This window comes from Coregonus lavaretus (genome assembly GCF_964263955.1).
Source record: "Coregonus lavaretus genome assembly, chromosome: 7".
Lineage (NCBI taxonomy): Eukaryota > Metazoa > Chordata > Actinopteri > Salmoniformes > Salmonidae > Coregonus > Coregonus lavaretus.
The window spans coordinates 15,822,614-15,845,913 of NC_139994.1; the positions used below are offsets into that span (position 1 = coordinate 15,822,614).

At 45.3% G+C, this 23,300-nt stretch overlaps 2 protein-coding genes across 4 annotated transcripts; one reads left to right on the plus strand and one right to left on the minus strand.

Moving 5' to 3' along the window:
- Positions 1-5,392: 5,392 nt before the first annotated feature.
- Positions 5,393-8,439, plus strand: LOC311131959 (anterior gradient protein 2 homolog). Of its 3 annotated transcripts, none has more exons than XM_084165083.1 (8): positions 5,393-5,450; positions 5,912-6,048; positions 6,344-6,407; positions 6,651-6,703; positions 7,011-7,087; positions 7,289-7,352; positions 7,522-7,605; positions 8,069-8,439. In XM_084165083.1, the coding sequence occupies exons 2-8, from the start codon at positions 5,925-5,927 to the stop codon at positions 8,116-8,118; spliced, it is 516 nt and encodes a 171-aa protein (XP_084021209.1). In that variant the 5' UTR covers positions 5,393-5,450; positions 5,912-5,924; the 3' UTR covers positions 8,119-8,439. The 3 variants fall into 3 exon arrangements, with proteins under 3 accessions (XP_084021209.1, XP_084021211.1, XP_084021210.1); XM_084165085.1 differs by having other exon boundaries at positions 5,396-5,450; positions 7,522-7,577; positions 8,089-8,439; XM_084165084.1 differs by having other exon boundaries at positions 5,399-5,450; positions 5,916-6,048.
- A 1,894-nt stretch (positions 8,440-10,333) lies between these two features.
- Positions 10,334-22,794, minus strand: LOC311131745 (tetraspanin-13-like; the record flags this gene model as incomplete). Its single annotated transcript, XM_084164873.1, has 6 exons — positions 10,334-10,408; positions 10,645-10,755; positions 11,034-11,147; positions 11,556-11,636; positions 12,379-12,546; positions 22,732-22,794. 6 exons carry the CDS (start codon positions 22,792-22,794, stop codon positions 10,334-10,336), a joined length of 612 nt encoding a protein of 203 aa, XP_084020999.1.
- Between the last annotated feature and the right edge of the window lie 506 nt (positions 22,795-23,300).

Sequence of the window (23,300 nt, forward strand, 5' to 3'; positions counted from 1 at the left end):
CACATATACAGGCCCGTCTGAAGTTTGCCAATGAACATCTGAATGATTCAGAGGAGAACTGTGTGAAAGTGTTGTGGTCAGATGAGACCAAAATCGGGCTCTTTGGCATCAACTCAACTCGCCATATTTGGAGGAGGAGGAATGCTGCCTATGACCCCAAGATCACCATCTCCATAGTCAAACATGGAGGTGGAAACATTATGCTTTGGGGGTGTTTTTCTGCTAAGGGTACAAGAGAAATTCACCGCATCAAAGGGATGATGGATGGGGCCATGTACCGTCAAATCTTGGGTGATAACCTCCTTCCCTCAGCCAGGGCATTGAAAATGGGTCGTGGAAGGGTATTCCAGCATGACAATGACCCAAAACACACGGCCAAGGCAACAAAGGAGTGGCTCAAGAAGAAGCACATTAAGGTCCTGGAGTGGCCTAGCCAGTCTCCAGGCCTTAATCCCATAGAAAATCTGTGGAGGGAGCTGAAGCCTCGAAACCTTAATGACCTGGAGAAGATCTGCAAAGAGGAGTGGAACAAAATCCCTCCTGAGATGTGTGGAAACCTGGTGGCCAACTACAAGAAACGTCTGACCTCTGTGATTGCCAACAAGGGTTTTGCCACCAAGTACTAAGTCATGTTTTGCAGAGGGGTCAAATACTTATTTCCCTCTTTAAAATGCAAATCAATTTATAACATTTTTTACTTGCGTTTTTCTGGATTTTTTTGTTGTTATTCTGTCTCTCGCTGTTCAAATAAACCTACCATTAAAATTATAGACTGATCATGTCTTTGTCAGTGGGCAAACATACAAAATCAGCAGGGGATCAAATACTTTTTTCCCTCACTGTATATGCCAAGGCAGAAAAGTGTCTGTGCTTCCAACAATCTGTCTCCTTCCTCGGATACCACATTACCACCTCAGGTATGGAGATGGAGGGAGACCGCATTTCAGCCGTGCGTAATTGGCCGACTCCAACCACGGTAAAGGAGGTGCAGCGCTTCATTGGCTTTGCCAATTACTATCAGAGGTTTATCCGGGGCTTTGGCAAGGTCGCAGCTCCCATCACCTCTCTGTTGAAGGGTGGGCCGTCCCGGCTCCGCTGGTCTGCTGAGGCTGACAGGGCTTTCAGTAACCTGATTGCTCTGTTCACCTCAGCCCCGGTACTGGCCCATCCCGATCCATCATTGCCATTCGTAGTGGAGGTGGATGCATTCGAGGTAGGGGTAGGCGCTGTCCTATCACAACGCTCGGGCACGCCACCCAAGCTCCGCCCCGTGCCTTCTTCTCTAAGAAGCTCAGCCCAGCAGAGCAGAACTATGACGTTGGTGATCGGGAGCTGTTGGCTGTTGTCAGAGCCCTGACCACGTGGAGGCACTGGCTCAAGGAGGCGAAACACCCTTTCCTCATCTGGACTGACCACCGTAACCCTCGCCAGACCTGGGCCTTGTTCTTCACCCGGTTTGATTTCACGCTGTCCTATATACCAGGCACAAAGAACGTGAAGGCAGACCCACTGTCATGGCTGTATGACACAGAGGAGAGTCCCATAGACAACACCCCCATACTCCCGGCCTCCTGCATTGTGGCACCGGTAGTGTGGGCGGTGGACGCGGACATAGAGCGGGCGTTATGCACAGAGCCATCTCCACCTCAGTGCCCAGCTGGGCTGTGGTACGTGCCGTCTAGTGTCCGTGATCATATTATCTATTGGGCAAACACGTCCCCCTTCTCTGGTCACCCAGGCATTGGACGTACAGTGCGCTGTCTGACCGGGAAGTACTGGTGGCCTACCTTGGCTAAGGATGTGAGGGTGTATGTCTCCTCCTGCTTGGTATGCGCCCAGAGTAAGGCACCTAGGCACCTTCCAGCTGGTAAGTTACATCCCTTACCAGTTCCACAGCGGCCATGGTCCCACTTATCGATTGACTTCCTAACTGATCTTCTCCTCTCTCAGGGTAACACCACCATCCTGGTCGTTGTGGACCGCTTTTCTAAAGCCTGCCGCCTCCTTCCTCTGCCCGGTCTCCCCACGACCCTGCAAACTGTGGAAGCCCTGTTTACTCACGTCTTCCGGCACTACGGGGTGCTGGAGGACATAGTGTCTGACCGGGGTCCCCAGTTTACTTCTAGGGTCTGGAAGGCGTTCATGGAACGTCTGGGGATCTCGGTCAGCCTGACCTCTGGGTTTCACCCCGAATCTAATGGGCAGGTGGAACGGGAGAATCAGGATGTGGGTAGGTTCCTGCGGTCCTACTGCCAGGACCGGCCGGGGGAGTGGTCGGTGTTCTTGCCATTGGCCGAATATGCCCAGAACTCTCTCCGCCACTCCTCCACTAACCTATCTCATGTCAATGTGTTTTAGGGTATCAGCCGGCCCTGGCGCCGTGGCATCAGAGCCAGACTGAAGCTCCTGCGGTGGATGACTGGTTTCGGCACGCGGAGGAGACGTGGAACGCCACCCATATCCACCTCCAGTGCGCCGTGTGTCGCCAGAAAGCCAACGCTGCCCCGGTCTTTGTACTGGGTGATCGGGTCTGGCTCTCAACCCGGAACCTGCCCCTGCGCCTGCCCTGCCGGAAGCTGAGCCTGCGGTTTGTGGGACCATTCAAAGTCCTGAGGAGAGTTAACGAGGTTACGCATAGGTTGCTGCTCCCTCCTGATTACCGTGTTAACCCCTCGTTTCACGTATCTCTCCTCAGGCCGGTGGTGGCTGGTCCGCTCCAGGAGTCTGAGGTGCGTGAGGTCCCTCCGCCCCATTGAGGGTGCCCCGGCGTATTCCGTCTGTTCCATCCTGGATTCGAGGCATCGGGTGGGGGCTTTCAGTACCTCGTGGAATGGGAGGGGTACGGTCCAGAGGCGCGGTGCTGGGTCTCGGTGAGGGATGGCCTCGATCCCTCCCTGTTGCAGGATTTCCACCGTCAGACATCCAGGCTCGCCCTGCTCCGCGTCCTCCTGGCCGTCCCCGAGGCCGGTGTCGGCGCGCTGCTGTAGCTTCGCATCAAGGGGGGGATACTGTTACGACTTACTCCGAAGTTGCCTCTTCTCCTTATTCGGGCAGGCTTCGGCGTTCGTCGTCACCGGTCTTCTAGCCACTGCCGCTCCTCATCTCATCATTCCATTTGTTTTGTCTTGTTTTTACACACACCTGGTTCATATCCCCTCATCAGTCCCTGTATAAGTATTCCCTCTGCCCCCCATGTCTTTGTGTGTGATTGTTTCTTGTGGAGGTGTCGATAGCTCGGTGGAGCTTTATGTACTGTATCGCCAGGATTTTCACCCGTGTGTTTTGTTTTCTCCAGTGCGCCGTTGTAACCGCACTGTAGTTGTTTTACGCATTGCTGCGTACCGCTGTATTTGCAGAATAAACCATTTATTCTGTGATTTACCCCTCATGCGCCTGTTCCATCCAAATCACCCGCTACACTCTCTCTCTCTCTCTCTCTCTCTCGGAGGCCCTGAGCCCTAGGACCTTACCTCAGGACTACCTGACCTAATGACTCCTGGCTGTCCCCAGTCCACCTGGTTGTGCTGCTGATCTAGTTTCTGCTCCAGAAGAGGACTGGACACCTCTCATAGCCTGGTTCCTCTCTAGGTTTCTTCCTAGGTTCCTGCCTTTCTAGGGAGTCTTTCCTAGCTACCATGCTTCTACATCTGCATTGCTTTCTGTTTGGGATTTTAGGCTGGATTTCTGTATAAGCACTTTGTGACATCTGCTGATGTAAAAAGGGCTTTATAAATACATTTGATTTGATTTGTTATTTTGGGGTGTGAATATGAGATGTCATCCATTAACGGTTTTGTTTCATGTTCTTATCTAACAGATGTGTTTCATTATATGAATGGAATTCTTACCTCTGTTTCTTTGAAGATAATTGCCATTATTTAAACTTGTTTATTTGGAATATCAATGAAGAAGGTTTCAGATAAACAGAAGACCCCAAGAAAGGAACATACAAAAGTTTCAGGGGATCTTTAAACAATCTCAAGCTTCATCATGCACATCACACAACCTAATCCAAGCTCCTACGTCCTATTACGATGGTAGTGTATGGTAGATCCGTGTTCCCGGGGCGAGGCTAGTGACAGGTGGCCCAGGTGGCAGACGATGCAATGTGTGATCAGGAGCGACTTTAACCCTGCCCTACACTGCAAATATTGACCTGGGGACAACACACGGCAGGAACAGAGAGAGAGAGAAAGGAGGATAGTCAGTGCCTTAGGAGCTAAGGACACCTCAGCATTCTGAGAGAGAGCAAGAAAGAACAAAGGAAAGAGGAAAACACAGCCTTAGTTAGGGACACCTCAGCATTCTGAGAGAGAGGGAAGGAGCAAATAAGAAAGAGAGAAGGCTAAGGACAGCTCAGCATTCCACTGCTCCAACATCCACTCTAGAATTCATGTCAACCTGAGTTCCGGTCCAATGTGATAAACTACGTAGTCCTATCCTTTTGCATTTCACATAGGTTAAACAGCAAACACTCCACACCAACTCATATTACATCAGAATGCCATTCTGAATGATGTCTCTGCACTCCCATAAATCCAGATTTACATCTTGTTGTTGTAAATGTCATCATTCAAACATGGATTTATGGCACAGTGGAATAAAATAAACAAATGAGTGCAGACATCATTCAGAATGGGATTCGAATGTAATATGCGTTGGTGTGGTGTGTTTTAGAGTGTTTTCTAATATGCACTAGTCACATTTGCACTAGTCACAAAATGTGACAACCAATTTTCTCAGTAATTAAACAAAATATACACCAAAAACAGCACAAAAATAGTGAAAATAAGGCCACATGTAAAAATTGGTAAACTTCCCCTTCAATCTTTAAAATAATTTTGTTTACTTTATGAAAGGTCATTTATTACTATTTCTATTTTTTATTTAATGTTTTATCTTTAACTCTGCGTTGTTGGAAAGGGACCTGTAAGTAAACATTTCACTGTTGTTTTCGAAGCATGTGACAAATAAAATGTGATTTTATTGAGAATTATGTCAATCTTATGGATCTGACCTGAACCATGAACTGACTAATAGCCCCGATATCAAATCAGATTCCTCGATTTAATGCTGACCTGTCCTTGGAGCTGAGCCAACTATTATGATTCAACAGTTCCGTTACCCATTCTTATTATATAAGGAAAACGTACCATAACAACACTATCAAATCCTACTTTAACCAGACTTAATGATATACCTTAAAATGGCTGTGTCCGTTAGTGACATAACGGAGAGAAAGTCTAAATTCTAGAATCAATGGAGCTTTCTGCCTCCACACATTCCATCAGAGCTTTGGGGGGAGAGAGGGAGAGGGTTGGTGGGTGGGAGGGGCCATCAGGTGAGCTTGGGGCTGGTGTATAAGAGCAGGTCCAGGTGAGAGAGAAGGGACACGGCAGTACGAGGAGCTGCAGAGAACAGGAGACACACAAAGGTACCACGGAGAACAGGTAGGAAATAAATCTCTCCCTCCACCACAATGGAAGCGTTATTCTCTAACCACAAATCTCTCTTCCCTTATCCCTCAATCTGATCCTTTTCCTGGTAAATGTGCCTTAAATGCTGGGAACTTTTTCAGACTCTTTCAGTCTAAAAAAACTTGAACAACTCTGAATAGATGTGCAATTACTTGTAATTCTGCATGGCAGTTATTCATTCATTATTGTTTCCACTCAGCTATACTGTTGAGTTATAATAGTATGATGATAGAAGTAGATTATCTGTGCAGTTTTGTGACATGCATGTGGTATCTGGGTCTGTATTCACAATGATTCAGAATAGGAGTGCTGATATAGGATCAGTTTTGACTTATGGATCATAATGATTAAAATGATATGGACAGGGGGGACCTGATCACAGATCAGCACTCCTACCTACTCTGATATGCTTATTGAACTCTGTTTCCTTCCAGAAAGGTATTAATCATGATCCGAGGTCTGCTGTCGGTGCTGTTGGTCCTGGTGGCCGTAGCCGTGTCTTCATCTCTGGCCAAGCCTGAGAAGAACATCGCGAAGAGGGGGAAGAGGATCCCTCAGACTCTCTCTAGAGGTAACACTCCCTCCCCTTACTATTTCTCAAAGCTTATCACAGTGTAGTGTTTGAATGAATGAAAGAAAGGTTTTAAGAGTACAGTACACTTTCTCATTTTCCTCATTCTAAAGCACTGGTCAGTGTGGTCTGAGATATCTAATGAATAGAGCTGACATACGATTCCTTATTCTACATGTCAGTAGAGGCATGTCTGTTCTACGCAATATATATCTACCTGAATGTTCTGTAATGTTGCACCTTCCTGAGCAGACCCCAGGTATTCTGACACTGTTCTTCCTGTCGTCTCCTGTAGGCTGGGGTGATCAGCTGGTCTGGGCTCAGACCTATGAGGAAGCTCTGTACTGGGCCAGGGCACAGTGAGTGAACAAACGTTTATTGCTACGTGCGAAATGGCATCCTATTTCTTATGTGGTGCACAATAGGGAATAGGTTGTTATTTCACATAAATATAATAGATCTGGATAGCTGATGTGTTATCTTTGCAAAAAAACAAATACATTTCAAGGCATTCCTTGGAATCTCTTTTCTATTCTATTCTGTTTTATTTTATTCATATTCTATTCTATTCTATTGTAACCAGAACTACTTTGTCTCCACAGGAACAAGCCTCTGATGGTCATCTTCCACCTGGAGGACTGTCCCCACAGCGCATGTAAGACCCTGACCTATAGCAAATAAGCTGCCACTCTGTTGCACCTTCCTGAACAGACCTCAGGTCAAAGTCCCTCCCTTGGCTAGTTATGTGTCCTGGCATTCTCCCAAATTGTGATGCATCACTCAGTTGTATTAGATGCCAGGACTTGTTTAAACAGCCATTATCACATTCGTAGTAGAACAAACAGGACTCTGTTTGCCAAGGTGGTATATACCCGTAGCATCCTGCTGCCATGTATGGGAGAGGACAATAAAACTCTTAAGGTCTCTTAAGTCAATATAACATATTTATTTTGTGTATCCAGCCATGAAGAAGGCCTTCGCTGAAGACAAGGACATCCAGAAGGTAGCTGATGAAGACTTCATCATCCTCAATCTGGTGGTGAGTTTTAAATTCAGACTTTGGAAAACATTACTAGAATCATGCCACGCACAATACCTACATTAATTATCTTCGATTTTCTGATTTTATTTTATACTTTTTTGTATTCATATTTGACTTTTATTTTTATTTTTCAAACATACTTTTAGTATTTAGAAATACATAAATAATTCATATGTGTTACTCTCCCTGTGTTATCAGTATGAAACCACAGACAAGCATCTCTCCCCTGATGGCCAGTACGTCCCCAGAATCATCTTTGTTGGTGAGTGATGATGTCACGTTTTCCATGCAGCATTACATGCGAACGAATGTCAATATTTTGTCTATGATGGCATCAAACAAAAGCGACAGATTTTAATCAGTAGTTCTCTCTCTCTCGCTCTCTCTCTCTCTTTCCCCCTCTCTCCCCCCCTCTCTTTCTCTCCCCTCAGATCCCTCTATGACAGTGAGAGCTGACATCACAGGACGCTACTCCAACCGTATGTACGCCTATGAGCCTTCTGACATCAAACTCTGTGAGTACAACTTGATCTTTTCTCTCTTTTGACTGTTTGATTGCATACTAACAGTTTACATACTGTTAATAAATCAGTATTTAGTAGATTATAAATATTTAAGCATTTATACACATTTATAAGCTTTTATAAATGTAAGGCATTACAAAGTGTAACCAGACATTGTTTTATAATTAATTCAAATAAATTACATTTGGCCATTAGTGCCATCAACAACAACAAAAAATTACTCCTCTGTGAGAAACAACCTGCTCCTTAGCGACTCTTGTGTGAGTGACTTAGTCTTGACTTCTCTTGAGTGACTTTTGACTTCTCTTGAGTGACTTAGTCTTGACTTCTCTTGAGTGACTTTTGACTTCTCTTGAGTGACTTTGACTTCTCGAGTGACTTAGTCTTGACTTCTCTTGAGGGACTTAGTCTTGACTTCTCTTGAGTGACTCTTCATTTTCCCTTCACCCTACAGTGTTGAGCAACATGCAGAAGGCCAAGAAGCTGCTGAAGACTGAGTTGTAAGCACTGACAAAGCATGTGACCCGTTGACCATTGGCCTCGGACCTCAGAGGTTTTCTGAACATTCTCAGAACATTCTCAGAATGATCTCTGGAGCCTAGGAGTCAGCCAGTGGCATACTGTCACCATGTAACCTTAAGCACTGGAAAGAACTAGTCTTCACTTTCACAAAATGCATTTCTATTTTTTACATTCTGTTATTTTCCCTGAAACTCTCGATATTTGTAATGTATTGCTGTACATCTGAGATGCAATTCTTAAATGATGTGTGCATCATTGTAAAATGTAACCAGATTATCTGAGTGTATAAACTTTTTTACCCTTCATGATGATGACTCAAGTTAAAAGGGCTATTGAAAAGAGAGAAAGTGTGTGTGTGTGTGTGTGTGTCAATGTGTGTATGTGTGTGTGTGTGTAGCTAAAGAGTGAGTGCTGACATCCTGGTCACATCCTGAATGGTCGGGCCATTGGGGGTTTGAAAGGACTTTTCCTGAGTCACTGCCTGGTAGCCTGGTTACTGAACCAGTCAAAGCCTGGTTGCCTGACTACCGAACCTCAACCAATGCCTTTGTTGTATAAGCAGACCACTGGTTGGTCGGGAATGACACACACACGCATACACGCACGCACGCACGCACGCGCACACACACTGAGTGACCTGAGTAATTATCATTGTTCTTCATGGGAATGTATGCGAATTATATGCCAGAAAGCAAATAAAGCATTACTTACTCTCATTCCACCTGTGGAGAGATTTTATTTTCTTGGAAATGCTCAGGCTACTGCTATGAGCTGGGCTCTAAATTTTGCAACTTCACTAGTTGTGTTTCTATGGAAACAGAGCCCAACTAACCCAGTGACTGTCGACTGGTCAACTTGACTGGGCATGGGTGGGAATTGGGTTACCCTCGTTGTTGAAAGGAAAGCCCAAGAACAGAAACTGGGTATGAAATAGATCTAAAATATCTATTTTATTGTGATTTCTTGTACAAAGGCACAGGTACCTAGTTCACAGAACCATCAGTAGCAGTAGCACACACTAGCAGAGACATGATGCAGCAGCACACACAATGGACTGCCAGGCTTTGTAACACTATCAGCAGAACAAAGCAGATCATATTTTCTTTCAGGTCAGTCTTCCCCAGCATTTCATAGTGTTGATATTCAGACAGCATAAGCAATTGACTCTAACATTAATGCATTTTGTTTAGCAGATTTCTAATAATTAGGAATGTTTACACAGAAATATATATACAGAACACAAAACAAATGTAATACTGTGTAGCATAATGACTTAAAGTAAAGGCAACAACAAGCTGCTTAAATAGTTGTAGTTATGTAGTATCAGCATACAATTGTCAACAGCATGCTATAGTCCTTCAGTTATTGAGTGTTAAAATCAAATGTACAAATATTCAATGATATCTTCAGTCACCATGTGCTCAAAATAATACAAACTGTTCTTCATTATGTCAGTCATGGTCTGTAATACAGGAGTGATTCAGTAGTCACAACATCACAGTTCACATGCTCTAATACAGGTCTGAGCATAGTGAACACTTGTATCAAATATCAAATGTATTCTTTGAAAACGTTGATTCCAAGAGGAGATTTGTAATCGGAAGCAGAGCCATATACGTATGAGAGGTTAAATACAGGATATGATTGTGATTGGGAGTGGTCTCAGGTGTCCTATTAGGGTAATAGGTTCATGCAGCATTTTAATATACAGCCGGATCATGTTCATTAGGGCACACAATGGAAAACATTTTGCAACGGAAAATGTAAAGGTAAATGTAGTTCCTCCTGTCTCAGTCAGTTTTCTCCCGTTTGGTGCCCTAATGAACATGACCCAGTTATTTTCCAGACACACACCTTCATGAAACACCACACAAAGGCCTGCTGCTTCGCTCAGCTGGTGAAAACACACACAAGTCACTCGCTTATTTACAAACACAGCCCCTAAAACAGGCAGCCACCTGGAGAGCTACTTGGTATGCAGCTTTTGCTCCGGCCCTGCTTTAACTAATACAACCAATTCAGCTGAAAATGGTCCCGATTAGCAGCTAATTTGTTTAGAATCAGATGTGTTAGTGTTACAGTTAGAGTAGGGCTGGAGCAAAAGCCTGCACATCCAGTAGCTCTCCAGGAGGAGGGTTGGCCACTCCCAGGGTGTGGGGTGAGGGGGGCGGGGCACAGAGCCAGCAGTTGCCAGCGGTTACAGGAAGGCGCTGGGATTGGCTCGAGGGTCCTTCTGGTTCCTGTATTGATACGTTAGCCATACCCCCAGGATCTGCAACAGGAAGAAAACATTACTGGACCCAGTTTTATCATACTGACCCTACTAATAATAGATCATATACTGTAAATATACATTTTCATTCTCTATTAGATTTCATAAACTGCAGCTCAAGATAGGCCGGTTTACTGTTAAAAAGAAATCACAATTTTAAAGCACTATATAAGTTGATTGAATGCTTGATTGATACACCAGAACATTCCCTGACTGTATATAAAGGGAGATCTCACCTCAGTGAAGCTGAAGAAGAGGCCTATCCCGCCCACGAAGCGCAACACCTCTCCTGCATGCGCCTGGATCTGCTCAGCACACGGTGAACAGGAGTGGTTGGGGAAACAGGCCTGTAGAGGGGGCACAGATGGACCAGTTAGCCAGGAAAACTGCTTTACAGCCACAATACTGAATATACAGCAGCTGATATCATCAGAACCAGTTTGATACAAATATTATAAATAATATCAGAGCCATATCAACACAGATGTTTTAGACCGTCACATTAGTTGTAATGATATATCTTGGTATGTACCAACAGAGCTTGTGACCTGAGATAGAGAGGTCAAATACAACATACAGTAGATTCAGATTCAGTGCACCAGAGGGTTCATTTGTTAGTGCTTACAGCATCACAGGTCCCGTTGTTGTCTACGTGGTAGAAGCCACAGCAGTTGAGACTCTTCTCTACATCTCTCTGGGTGGTATGAGAGTTGTTCCATCCCACCTCCAACAGGTGTTCCTAAAACAGGGGTACAGCAAGCACTGACCACCATAGATACACTCATATACAGATATAGGTGCAATACAATGCCTGTATACACAGGACCAGACATTCCTAAGGTAGTCTACTGATCTAGACCCGGATGGAGGTCAGTCTGAAAAAAATAGTGATTTTGCTTCTAAAAATATACTCCATAGTGCATGGAACCGGAACACACCGCAGTGCAGAGACATGGGAGGTCCCTAGATCTGAGATTTCACCACAACATTCACCAATAACAGACACATCATGATTCATTAGCATATGTTGTCTTGTATCTATCTAGTATTTAATCACAAGGTTTCTGTGATTTGTCTGAAAAGTTGTTTTTGTTCCTCTAGCACTTAAAGCAATGTTGTTGTGATTGACAGCAGTTGGTGTTCCTACCTGCTGATCCTTGTTGATGGCAAGACAGGCGCTGGAGACAGAGAACTGGACGATGAACACCATGAAGAGGATGATCATATACTGGGGTCCAATGTCAAGGAATAACATTCCAATACACACATTCTCAACACAGAGCTTTTGTAGTTTTGAACCCAGTTGGTCACACTTCCGAAGGCGGAGGTTACTTATTTCCAACAGTCAACGGGCTGCAACTGTTTTATTTCTCTAAACTTCTGTATTAGTAATATGGAATATTATAGATGAATACTGTAATAATGTAATGTAATAATGTAATAATAACACTGTAATAATGACTGAAAGCCAGTCAGTATTATGCCCTGATGACTAAGCCAGAAGCAGGGGTCGCAGGCTGACTACAATGTGTAATACGATACTGGACCTGGTCTCACAGATGTTACTGCGTGTGCATGCCATGCATGAATGGAAAATCAGCAGGGATTTTTCCACAACATACAGTAGGGTAGGGGTAAGAGATCAGTACAGCCTGGAAAACAAGTAATGGATAAACAACAAGGGGCTATGAGTCCTATTGAAATAAAGCACAACGGGTGAAGATAAAGGACGACGTGGAGAGGATTGTCTCATTCAGACAATCCCTTTTGGCGAGCTGCTGAAGCTATTGGAAAAGCTTATTGAAACTTCAGTTATTTTGAATTTAACACATAGCCTACCCAAGGCCTCAATCTACTTGACCTGAAACCTGACACCAAACCTGAACTCAAGCCATAATTCAAATTCTAGACCCCAAATTCACTTTGGTCTTGGGTCAGGTCAAGTCTGCCTTGGTGGAAGGTTAGGATACGAAGAAGAGTAGGACCTGGTGGTGCTTAATGGCCCCGATGAGGCCGACCAATGCCACGAAGAACAGGAACACGCCCACTCCAATGACTCCGCCCACCACCTGGAAGCTAGACACCAGGCCGAACCACTTCCCCCACGCAGCGATGCCGATCATCAGCAGACTCACCATCTAGAGAGGGAGGGACGGATAGACAGATAAATAGACAGGCAGGCACAGACACAAACACAAACAGAGAGAAAGAAAGTTTGTGTGGACGTTGACCACAAACTATCAGATAGGCTTACAGGTTATGGTATGTAATAAAATGTAATTGCAGCGGTACAACCGGTAAGGAGGACACAGGCTACACCTCAGACTACATGCTTTTAGAAATAGACAGGGGTGCAACTTTGGTTTTAGAAGTGGGGGGGACATATAAAAATAAATAAAAAGAATAATCCAGTCGGATAAACACTCAATCAATCAATCAAATGTATTTATAAAGTCCTTTTTACATCAGCAGATGTCACAAAGTGCTATACAGAAACCCAGCCTAAAACCCCAAACAGCAAGCAATGCAGATATAGAAGTACGGTGGCTAGGAAAAACTCCCTAGAAAGGCAGAAACCTGGGAAGAAACCTAGAGAGGAACCAGGCTCTGAGGGGTGGCTAGTCCCCTTCTGGCTGTGCCGGGTGGAGATTATAACTGTACATGGCCATTAAGGCCAGATTTTTTTCCAAGATGTTAAAACGTTCATAGATGACCAGCAGGGTCAAATAATTATCACAGTGGTTGTAGAGGGTGCAACAGGTCAGGACATCAGGAGTAAATGTCCCTTGGGTTTTCATTGCCGGGCATTCAGAGGTTGAAATAGCAGGTGTGGTACAGAGAGAGAGTTGAAAACAGCAGGTCTGGGACAAGGTAGCACGTCCGATGAACAGTTCAGGGTTCCATAGCCGCCGGCAGAAGAGTTGAAACTGGAGCAGTAGCATCAGGCCAGGTAGCCATCAGGCCAGGTAGTCCTAAGGCATGGTCCTAGGGCTCAGGTCCTCCGGAGGGGAGGGAGAGAGGGAGAATTAGAGGGAGCATACTTAAATTCACACAGGACACCGGATAAGACAGGAGAATAACACCAGATATAACAGACTGACCCTAGCCCCCCGGCACATAGACTATTGCAGCATAGATACTGGAGGCTGAGACGGGGGGGGGGGGGTCGGGAGACACTGTGGCCCCGTCCGACGATACCCCCGGACAGGGCCAACCAGGCAGGATATAACCCCACCACTTTGCCAAAGCACAGCCCCCACACCACCAGAGGGATATCAACAGACCACCAACCTACTACCATGAGACAAGGCTGAGTATAGCCCATGAAGATCTCCTCCACTGCACGAGCCCGAGGGGGCGACAAACTGGACAGGAAGATCACATCAGTGACTCAACCCACTCAAGTGACGCACCCCTCCTAGAGACGGAATGGAAAGCACCAGTAAGCCAGTGACTCAGCCCCTGTAATAGGTTCAGAGGCAGAGAGACGGGAACAGGCCAGGCAGAGACAGCAAGGGCGGTTCATCGCTCCAGTGCCTTTCCGTTCACCTTCGCACCCATGGGCCAGACTACACTCAATCATAGGACCTACTGAAGAGATGAGTCTTCAGTAAAGACTTAAAAGGTCGAGACCGAGTCTGCGTCTCTCACATGGATAGTCAGACCATTCCATAAAAATGGAGCTCTATAGGAGAAAGCCCTGCCTCCAGCTGTTTGCTTAGAAATTCTAGGGACGATAAGGAGGCCTGTGTCTTGTGACCGTAGTGTACATGTAGGTATATATGGCAGGACCAAATCAGAGAGATAGGTAGGAGCAAGCCCATGTAATGCTTTGTAGGTTAGCAGTAAAACCTTGAAATCAGCCCTAGCCTTTACAGGAAGCCAATGTAGAGAGCTAAACCACTTCTATGCTCGCTTCGAGGCAAGCAACACTGAAGCATGCATGAAAGCACCAGCTGTTCCGGATGACTATGTGATCACGCTCTCCGTAGCCGATGTGAGTAAGACTTTTAAGCAGGTCAACATTCACAAGGCCGCAGGGCCAGACGGATTACCAGGACGTGTACTCCGAGCATGTGCTGACCAACTGGCAAGTGTCTTCACTGACATTTTCAACATGTCCCTGACTGAGTCTGTAATACCAACATGTTTCAAGCAGACCACCATAGTCCCCGTGCCCAAGGACTCTAAGATAACCTGCCTAAATGACTACCGACCCGTAGCACTGACGTCTGTAGCCATGGAGTGCTTTGAAAGGCTGGTCATGGCTCACATCAACAGCATTATCCCAGAAACCCTAGACCCACCCCAATTTGCATACCGCCCCAACATATCCACAGATGATGCAATCTCTATTGCACTCCACACTGCCCTTTCCCACCTGGACAAGAGGAACACCTACGTGAGAATGCTATTCATTGACTACAGCTCAGCATTCAACACCATAGTGCCCTCAAAGCTCATCACTAAGCTAAGGATCCTGGGATTAAACACCTCCCTCTGCAACTGGATCCTGGACTTCCTGACGGGCCGCCCCCAGGTGGTAAGGGTAGGTAACAACACATCTGCCACACTGATCCTCAACACGGGGGCCCCTCAGGGGTGCGTGCTCAGTCCCCTCCTGTACTCTCTGTTCACCCATGACTGCATGGCCAGGCACGACTCCAACACCATCATTAAGTTTGCCGACGACACAACAGTGGTAGGCCTGATCACCGACAACGATGAGACAGCCTATAGGGAGGAGGTCAGAGACCTGGCCGTGTGGTGCCAGGACAACAACCTCTCCCTCAACGTGACCAAGACAAAGGAGATGATTGTGGACTACAGGAAAAAAAAGAGGACTGAGCACGCCCCCATTCTCATCGACGGGGCTGTAGTGGAACAGGTTGAGAGCTTCAAGTTCCTTGGTGTCCACATCACCAACGAACTATCATGGTCCAAACACACCAAGACAGTCGTGAAGAGGGCACGACAAAGCCTATTCCCCCTCAGGAGACTGAAAAGATTTGGCATGGGTCCTCAGATCCTCAAAAAATTCTACAGCTGCACCATCGAGAGCATCCTGACTGGTTGCATCACCGCCTGGTATGGCAACTGCTTGGCCTCCGACCGCAAGGCACTACAGAGGGTAGTGCATACGGCCCAGTACATCACTGGGGCCATGCTTCCTGCCATCCAGGACCTCTATACCAGGCGGTGTCAGAGGAAGGCCCTCAAAATTGTCAAAGATTCCAGCCACCCTAGTCATAGACTGTTCTCCCTGCTACCGCACGGCAAGCAGTACCGGAGTGCCAAGTCTAGGTCCAAAAGACTTCTCAACAGCTTCTACCCCCAAGCCATAAGACTCCTGAACAGCTAATCATGGCTACCCGGACTATTTGCACTGCCCCCCCACCCCATCCTTTTTACGCTGCTGCTACTCTGTTAATGATTTATGCATAGTCACTTTAACTCTACCCACATGTACATATTACTTCAACTATCTCAACTAGCCGGTGCCCCCGCACATTGACTCTGCACCGGTACCCCCCTGTATATATAGCCTCCCTACTGTTATTTTATTTTACTTCTGCTCTTTTTTTCTCAACACTTTTTTTGTTGTTGTTTTATTTTTACTTTTTTTGTTAAAAATAAATGGACTGTTGGTTAAGGGCTGTAAGTAAGCATTTCACTGTAATGTCTGCACCTGTTGTATTCGGCGCATGTGACCAATATATTTTTTTTTGATTTGATTTGATTTGAGTAATATGATACAAATGTTGGGTTCTAGTCAACAATATTCCAAGTTGGCGTAGCAGTGCGGTCGTGTACTCTGTGTGTGTCTGTGTAAATAGCCTGTTTTTTGTATTTTTCGTACATATTTCCCTATCCCACTTTTCATCCTTCTACTAAATATACTTTCCTGCAAACCCGCCTCACTCAATGTGGAAGGGATTCTATTATTGACTTACCTTCTATCTAGAATCTCCAGTTGAAACTAGCTAGCCAGCTAACTAGCTACTTGCTATTAGCCATCGTTAGCGGTTTTCACCCAGAACATCGGATTTTCGGCCGGAATAACTGAATCACTGGACATTAACACCGGATCGCAACTAACTAGCCGCAACTGAATGGATGTTGCTGTTGGCTAATCACCACTGCCCCCGAAGCAAGCACCAGTTAGCCTTGAGCTAGGCCCATATCCCGGCTATCTACCTCTCTGTCTACCGGACGGGAGTAGCCAGCTAACTAGCTACTTGCTATTAGCCACCGTTAGCGGTTTTTCACCATTGTCCGTGGCCTGCACTACCTACCAGCCAGCTCTAGCCTGGACTATTATTGGCCAGTCTGCACTGTCTGCACAGCGCGTTATCGACCCAGAACATATCGTTTTTTCTGTCGGAATCACTGAATCACTGGACCTTTAACACCGGATCATCGCAACTAGCTAGCTGCAACCAAATGGATGTTGTTGTTGGCTAATCAGCCTTGAGCTAGCCTCAAGTCAGGGCCATCTCCCGGCTATCTACCTCTCTGTCAACCGGACGGGACCTCCTAGAGTCGACACAGAGCCCCGCCGATCCATCACGACTGGTCTGCCGACGTAATCGTCTGTGGTTTCAACAGGCTTCCTGTTGCGATGACCACGAAGATCCATCTGCTAGCCCCGGCCCGCTAGCACACGCAAACAACAGCCGTGCTTCCTGCTAGCCTGTGCTGTAGCACCAATTCTAACTGCTCTCGGACTCACATATTGCTGTTCATTGGACCTTATGATCACTCAGCTGCACAGCTGATGCCTGCTGGACTGTTCCTTTACACGGTACCCTGTCCTGTTTATCTGTTTAGCCTCAGCCCAAACTTTCATCGCCATTACCAGTTGTTGTCTTAGCTCTCTCGAATAACACCTGTGATTGCTTTATGCCTCTCTCCCATGTTAATATGCCTTGCCTATTGCTGTTCCAGTTAGTTCTTATTATACAATTTCACTGTAGAGCCCCAAGTCCCTCTCAAACTGCCTCAAATAGTTCCTTTGTTCCACCCCCCCATACACGCGGAGACCGGCTCAATCGGTGCCTCCAGTGATGCTATCTCTTTCATTGTTAAACCAACGCTTAGGTTTACCTCCACTGTACTCATATCCTTCCATATGTGGTCCTCTGTAGCTCAGCTGGTAGAGCACGGCGCTTGTAACGCCAAGGTAGTGGGTTCGATCCCCGGGACCACCCATACACAAAAAAAAAATTATGCACGCATGACTGTAAGTCGCTTTGGATAAAAGCGTCTGCTAAATGGCATATTATTATTATTATTATTATTAATATCCTTGTCTGTACATCATGCCCTGATCCTATTCTACAATGCCTGGAAATCTGCCCCCTTTATTCTCTGTACCCAACGCACTAGAAGACCAGTTCTTAAAGCCTTTAGCCGTATCCTTATTCTAGTCCTCCTCTGTTCCTCTGGTGATGTAGAGGTTAACCCAGGCCCTGCAGCCCCCCGTATCACTCCTACTCCCCAGGAGCTATCATTTTTTGACTTCTGTAACCGTAAAAGCATTGGTTTTTTGCATGTTGACATAAGAAGCCTCCTCCCTAAGTTTAGGTTATTCACTGCGTTAGCACACTCCGCCAACCCTGATGTTCTAGCAGTGTCTGAATCCTGGCTTAGGAAGGCCACCAAAAATTCAGAAATGTCCATCCCGAACTACAACATTTTCCGTCTAGACAGAACTGCCAAAGGGGGTGGAGTTGCAATCTACTGTAGCGATAGCCTACAGAGCTCTATCATACTATCCAGGTCTGTGCCCAAACAGTTTGAGCTCCTACTTCTAAAAATCCTCACTGTTGCCGCTTGCTACAGACCCCCCTCAGCCCCCAGCTGTGCCCTGGACACCATATGTGAATTGATTGCCCCCCATCTATCCTCAGAGTTCGTACTTCTTGGTGACCTAAACTGGGATATGCTTAACACCCCGGCCATCCTACAATCCAAACTAGATTCCCTCAATCTCACACAAATTATCAAGGAACCTACCAGGTACAACCCTAAATCCGTAAACATGGGCACCCTTATAGATATCATCCTGACTAACTTACCCTCTAAACACACCTCCGCTGTCTTCAACCAGGATCTCAGCGATCACTGCCTTATTGCCTGCGTCCGTAACGGGTCCGCGGTCAAACGACCACCCCTCATCACTGTCAAACGCTCCCTAAAACACTTTAGCGAGCAGACCTTACTAATTGACCTGGCCCAGGTATCCTGGATGGATATCGATCTCATTCTGTCAGTAGAGGATGCCTGGTTGTTCTTTAAAAGTGCTTTCCTCTCAATCTTAAATAAGTATGCCCCATTCAAATAATTCAGAACTAAGAACAGATATATCCTCTAGTTCTCTTCAGACTTGACTGCCCTTGACCAGCACAAAAACATCCTGTGGCGTACTGCATTAGCATCGAATAGCCCCCGCGATATGCAACTTTTTCAGGGAAGTTAGGAACCAATATACACAGCAGTTAGGAAAGCAAATGCTAGCTTTTTCAAACAGAAATTTGCATCCTGTAGCACTAACTCCAAAAAGTTTTGGGACACTGTAAAGTCCATGGAGAATAAGAGCACCTCCTCCCAGCTGCCCACTGCACTGAGGCTAGGAAACACTGTCACCACCGATAAATCTACAATAATCGAGAATTTCAACAAGCATTTTGCTATGGCTGGCCATGCTTTCCACCTGGCTACCACCAGCTCTGCACCCTCCGCTGCAACTTGCCCATGCCCCCCCGCTTCTCCTTCACACAAATTCAGACAGCTGATGTTCTGAAAGAGCTGCAAAATCTGGACCCCTACAAATCATCTGGGCTAGACAATCTGGACCCTTTCTTTCTAAAATTAGCAGCCGAAATTGTCGCAACCCCTATTACTAGCCTGTTCAACCTCTCTTTCGTATCGTCTGAGATCCCAAGAGATTGGAAAGCTGCCGCGGTCATCCCCCTCTTCAAAGGGGGTGACACTCTAGATCCAAACTGTTACAGACCTATATTCATCCTGCCCTGCCTTTCAAAAGTTTTTGAAAGCCAAGTTAACAAACAGATCACCGACCATTTAGAATCACACCGTACCTTCTCCGCTATGCAATCCGGTTTCCGAGCTGGTCATGGGTGCACCTCAGCCACGCTCAAGGTCCTAAACGATATTATAACCGCGATCAATAATAGACAATACTGTGCAGCCATCTTCATCGACCTGGCCAAGGCTTTCGACTCTGTCAACCACTGCATTCTTATTGGCAGACTAAATAGCCTTGGTTTCTCAAATGACTGCCTCGCCTGGTTCACCAACTACATTGGACACCGTGTTAACAAATCTCCAAACGAGCTTCAATGCCATACAACACTCCTTCCGTAGCCTCCAACTGCTCTTAAACACAAGTAAAACTAAATGCATGCTCTTCAATCGAACGCTGCTGGCACCCGCCCACACGACTAGAATCACTACTCTCGACGGGTCTGACCTAGAGTATGTGGACAACTACAAATACCTAGGTGTCTGGTTAGACTGTAAACTCTCCTTCCAGACTCACATTAAGCATCTCCAATCCAAAGTTAAATCTAGAATCGGCTTCCTATTTCGCAACAAAGCCTCCTTCACTCATGCTTCCAAACATGCCCTCGTAAAACTGACTATCCTACCGATCCTTGACTTCGGCGATGTCATTTAAAAAATAGCCTCCAACACTCTACTCAGCAAATTGGATGTAGTCTATGACAGTGCCATCCGTTTTGTCACAAAAGCCCCATATACTACCCATCCACTGTGACCTGTACGCTCTTGTTGGCTGGTCCTCACTACATATTTGTCGCCAAACCCACTGGCTCCAGGCCATCTATAAATCACTGCTAGGCAAATCCCCGCCTTATTTTAGCTCATTGGTCACCATAGCAACACCCACCCGTAGTATGCGCTCCAGCAGGTATATCTCACTGGTCATCCCCAAAGCCAACACCTCCTTTGACCGCCATTCCTTCCAGTTCTCTGCTGCCAATGACTGGAACGAACTGCAAAAATCTCTGAAGCTGGAGACTTATCTCCCTCACTAACTTTAAGCATCAGTTGTCAGAGCACCTTACTGATCACTGCACCTCTACACAGCCCATCTGAAATTAGCCCACACAACTACCTCATCCCCATATTGTTATTTATTTTGCTCATTTGCACAGCATCTCTTGCACATCTATCATTCCAGTGTTAATACTAATTGTAATTATTTTGCACTATGGCCTATTTATTGCCTTACCTCCATAACTTGCTACATTTGCACACACTGTATATATATTTTCTGTTGTATTTTTGACTTTATGTTTGTTTTACCCCATATGTAACTCTGTGTTGTTGTTTTTAATCGCACTGCTTTGCTTTATCTTGGCCAGGTCGCAGTTGTAAATGAGAACTTGTTCTCAACTGGCTTACCTGGTTAAATAAAGGTGAAATACATTTTTTTTTTTTTTTTATTCTAGCAGCCGTGTTTAGCACTAACTGAAGTTTATTTAGTGCTTTATCATGGTAGCCGGAGAGTAGAGCATTGCAGTAGTCTAATCTAGAAGTGACAAAAGCATGGATGAGCTTTTCTGCATAATGTTTGGACAAAAAGTTTTCCTTGAAATATTCTTGATATGTTCGTCAAAAGAGAGATCAGGGTCCAGAGTGACGCCGAGGTCCTTCACAGTTAATTTTTTGACGACTGTACAACCATCAAGATTAATTGTCAGATCCAACAGAAGATATCTTTGTTTCTTGGGACCTAGAACTAGCATCTCTGTTTTGTCTGAGTTTAAAAGTAAAACATTTGCCGCCATCCACTTCCTTATGTCTGAAACACAGGCTTCCAGGGTAGGCAATTTTGGGGCTTCACCATGTTTCATCAAAATGTACAGCTGTGTGTCGTCCGCATAGCAATGAAAGTTAACATTGTGTTTCCGAATGACATCACCAAGAGGTAAAATATATAGTGAAAACAATAGTGGTCCTAAAACGGAAACTAGAGGAACACCAAAACTTACAATTGATTTGTCAGAGGCCAAACCATCCACAGAGACGAACTGATATCTTTCCGACAGATAAGATCTAAACCAGGCAAGAACTTGTCCGTGTATACCAATTAAGGTTTCCAATCTTTCCAAAGGAATGTGGTGATCGAAGGTGTCAAAAGCAGCCACTAAGGTTTAGGAGCACGAGGACAGATGCAGAGCCTTGGTCTGACGCCATTAAAAGGTAATTTACCACCTTCACGAGTGCAGTCTCAGTGCTATGATGGGGTCTAAAACCAGACTAAAGCGTTTCGTATACATTATTTGTCTTCAGGAAGGCAGTGAGTTGCTGCACAACAGCTTTTTCAAAAAAATTTGAGAGGAATGGGAGACTTGATATAGGCCGATAGTGTTTTACATTTCTGGGTCAAGGTTTGGCTTTTTCAAGAGAGGCTTTATTACCGCCAGGAGGCAACGGCCTACCCGACCGCTCGGAGACGTCTGCATGGTCCTAAATCACACCGTTGCCTCGTTTTGTATCACATTCCAATGAGAAACTGGAGGGGGACAAAAATGCAATTTCAGAATGTGGGGGGGACATGTGGGGGGACATGTACCCCCGTCCCCAGTGAAAGTTGCGCCCCTGGAAATAGAAGAAGCGACAGTCAAAAGTGGAACATCATTTATCTGCCTGTAAATGTATATTCAGCTTAAATCTAGGTCACCACTGTGGTCTGTTTTGATGCCACCAACACTCCTGCAAAACATTTGGTGGTGCTGTGGACATTTGAGGCCCTATGTTGAGGGTTTGTAGAGGAATGCTATGGAGTCTACACACTATGGCCCATATAATGTTGTTTTCAGTAACAACCACTTGATAAGAGATATCAGGAATGGTTAGAGCTTAACAAAGACAGGATACACCCTTGCATTGGAAAGTGTCAGGACTCAGGAGAGAAAGGAAACGAGATAGGAAATTGAGAGAGAAAATAATATATATAGGCCATTCTAAATATTCAGTTGCCTAAATACTGAATATAAATCCTAATATTTTTACGTGCTGAGGTTGCCTTTGTCAAACAGGAGACGCAAATCTTATTCCACACAAAGGTTCAGTTTTAATAATTTATAGCAGCAGAGCCTAGTCAGACCCAATGTATTGTTTACAACAGGCTGTACCGCAACAATGTTTCTTACACACCCACACAGACCGCATAAAAAGCGTCATATAGGCTACCCGAACCAACGCCCCAAACCTGTTACAGTATAGCTTAATAATACTCCATATGGTAAATTCTGGAATCGCATACTCACAACATAGAGGATATTGAGCGCACAGAGGGAGTGCTTGGAGCAGGTGAAACCGGAGCAGCCCATCCTTGAGATTTTTGATAATAATCGAAACGAATAATAGGATAAAGCAATTCCTTGTAAAAACAAAATAAAAACGGAAATATCCCAAATCAAGACGGTTACGATTGTCCCCACTACAAAGTCTGGTCCGAGATGAACTAGTATTCTGCCAGCAGCACAAACGTTGACGTCACTTTCGTATGGTAATGAGGAAACCTTCAAAAATAAAAGCCCGCATTTCAAAACATTGCAATGAGGATAACTCATTAAAATGATATTGAATTTTAATCAATGGCCACTTTTATTGTGCCAACAAGAAAATGCAATAATTAATGTATGAAAACTAATTACAAATAATTTGGTTTTAAAAAATAAAATATAATGTTTATAATGAAAATATACAATGTTGACATTGGTATGTTGTCAATATTGGGCTGTAGAGATAACTTTTCTACCTGTCTCAGCTAAAGTGGGGTGGGAAATACTCAGTAGGGTTTCTACTAACCAAATATGTGTAGTTTTGGAGGGGG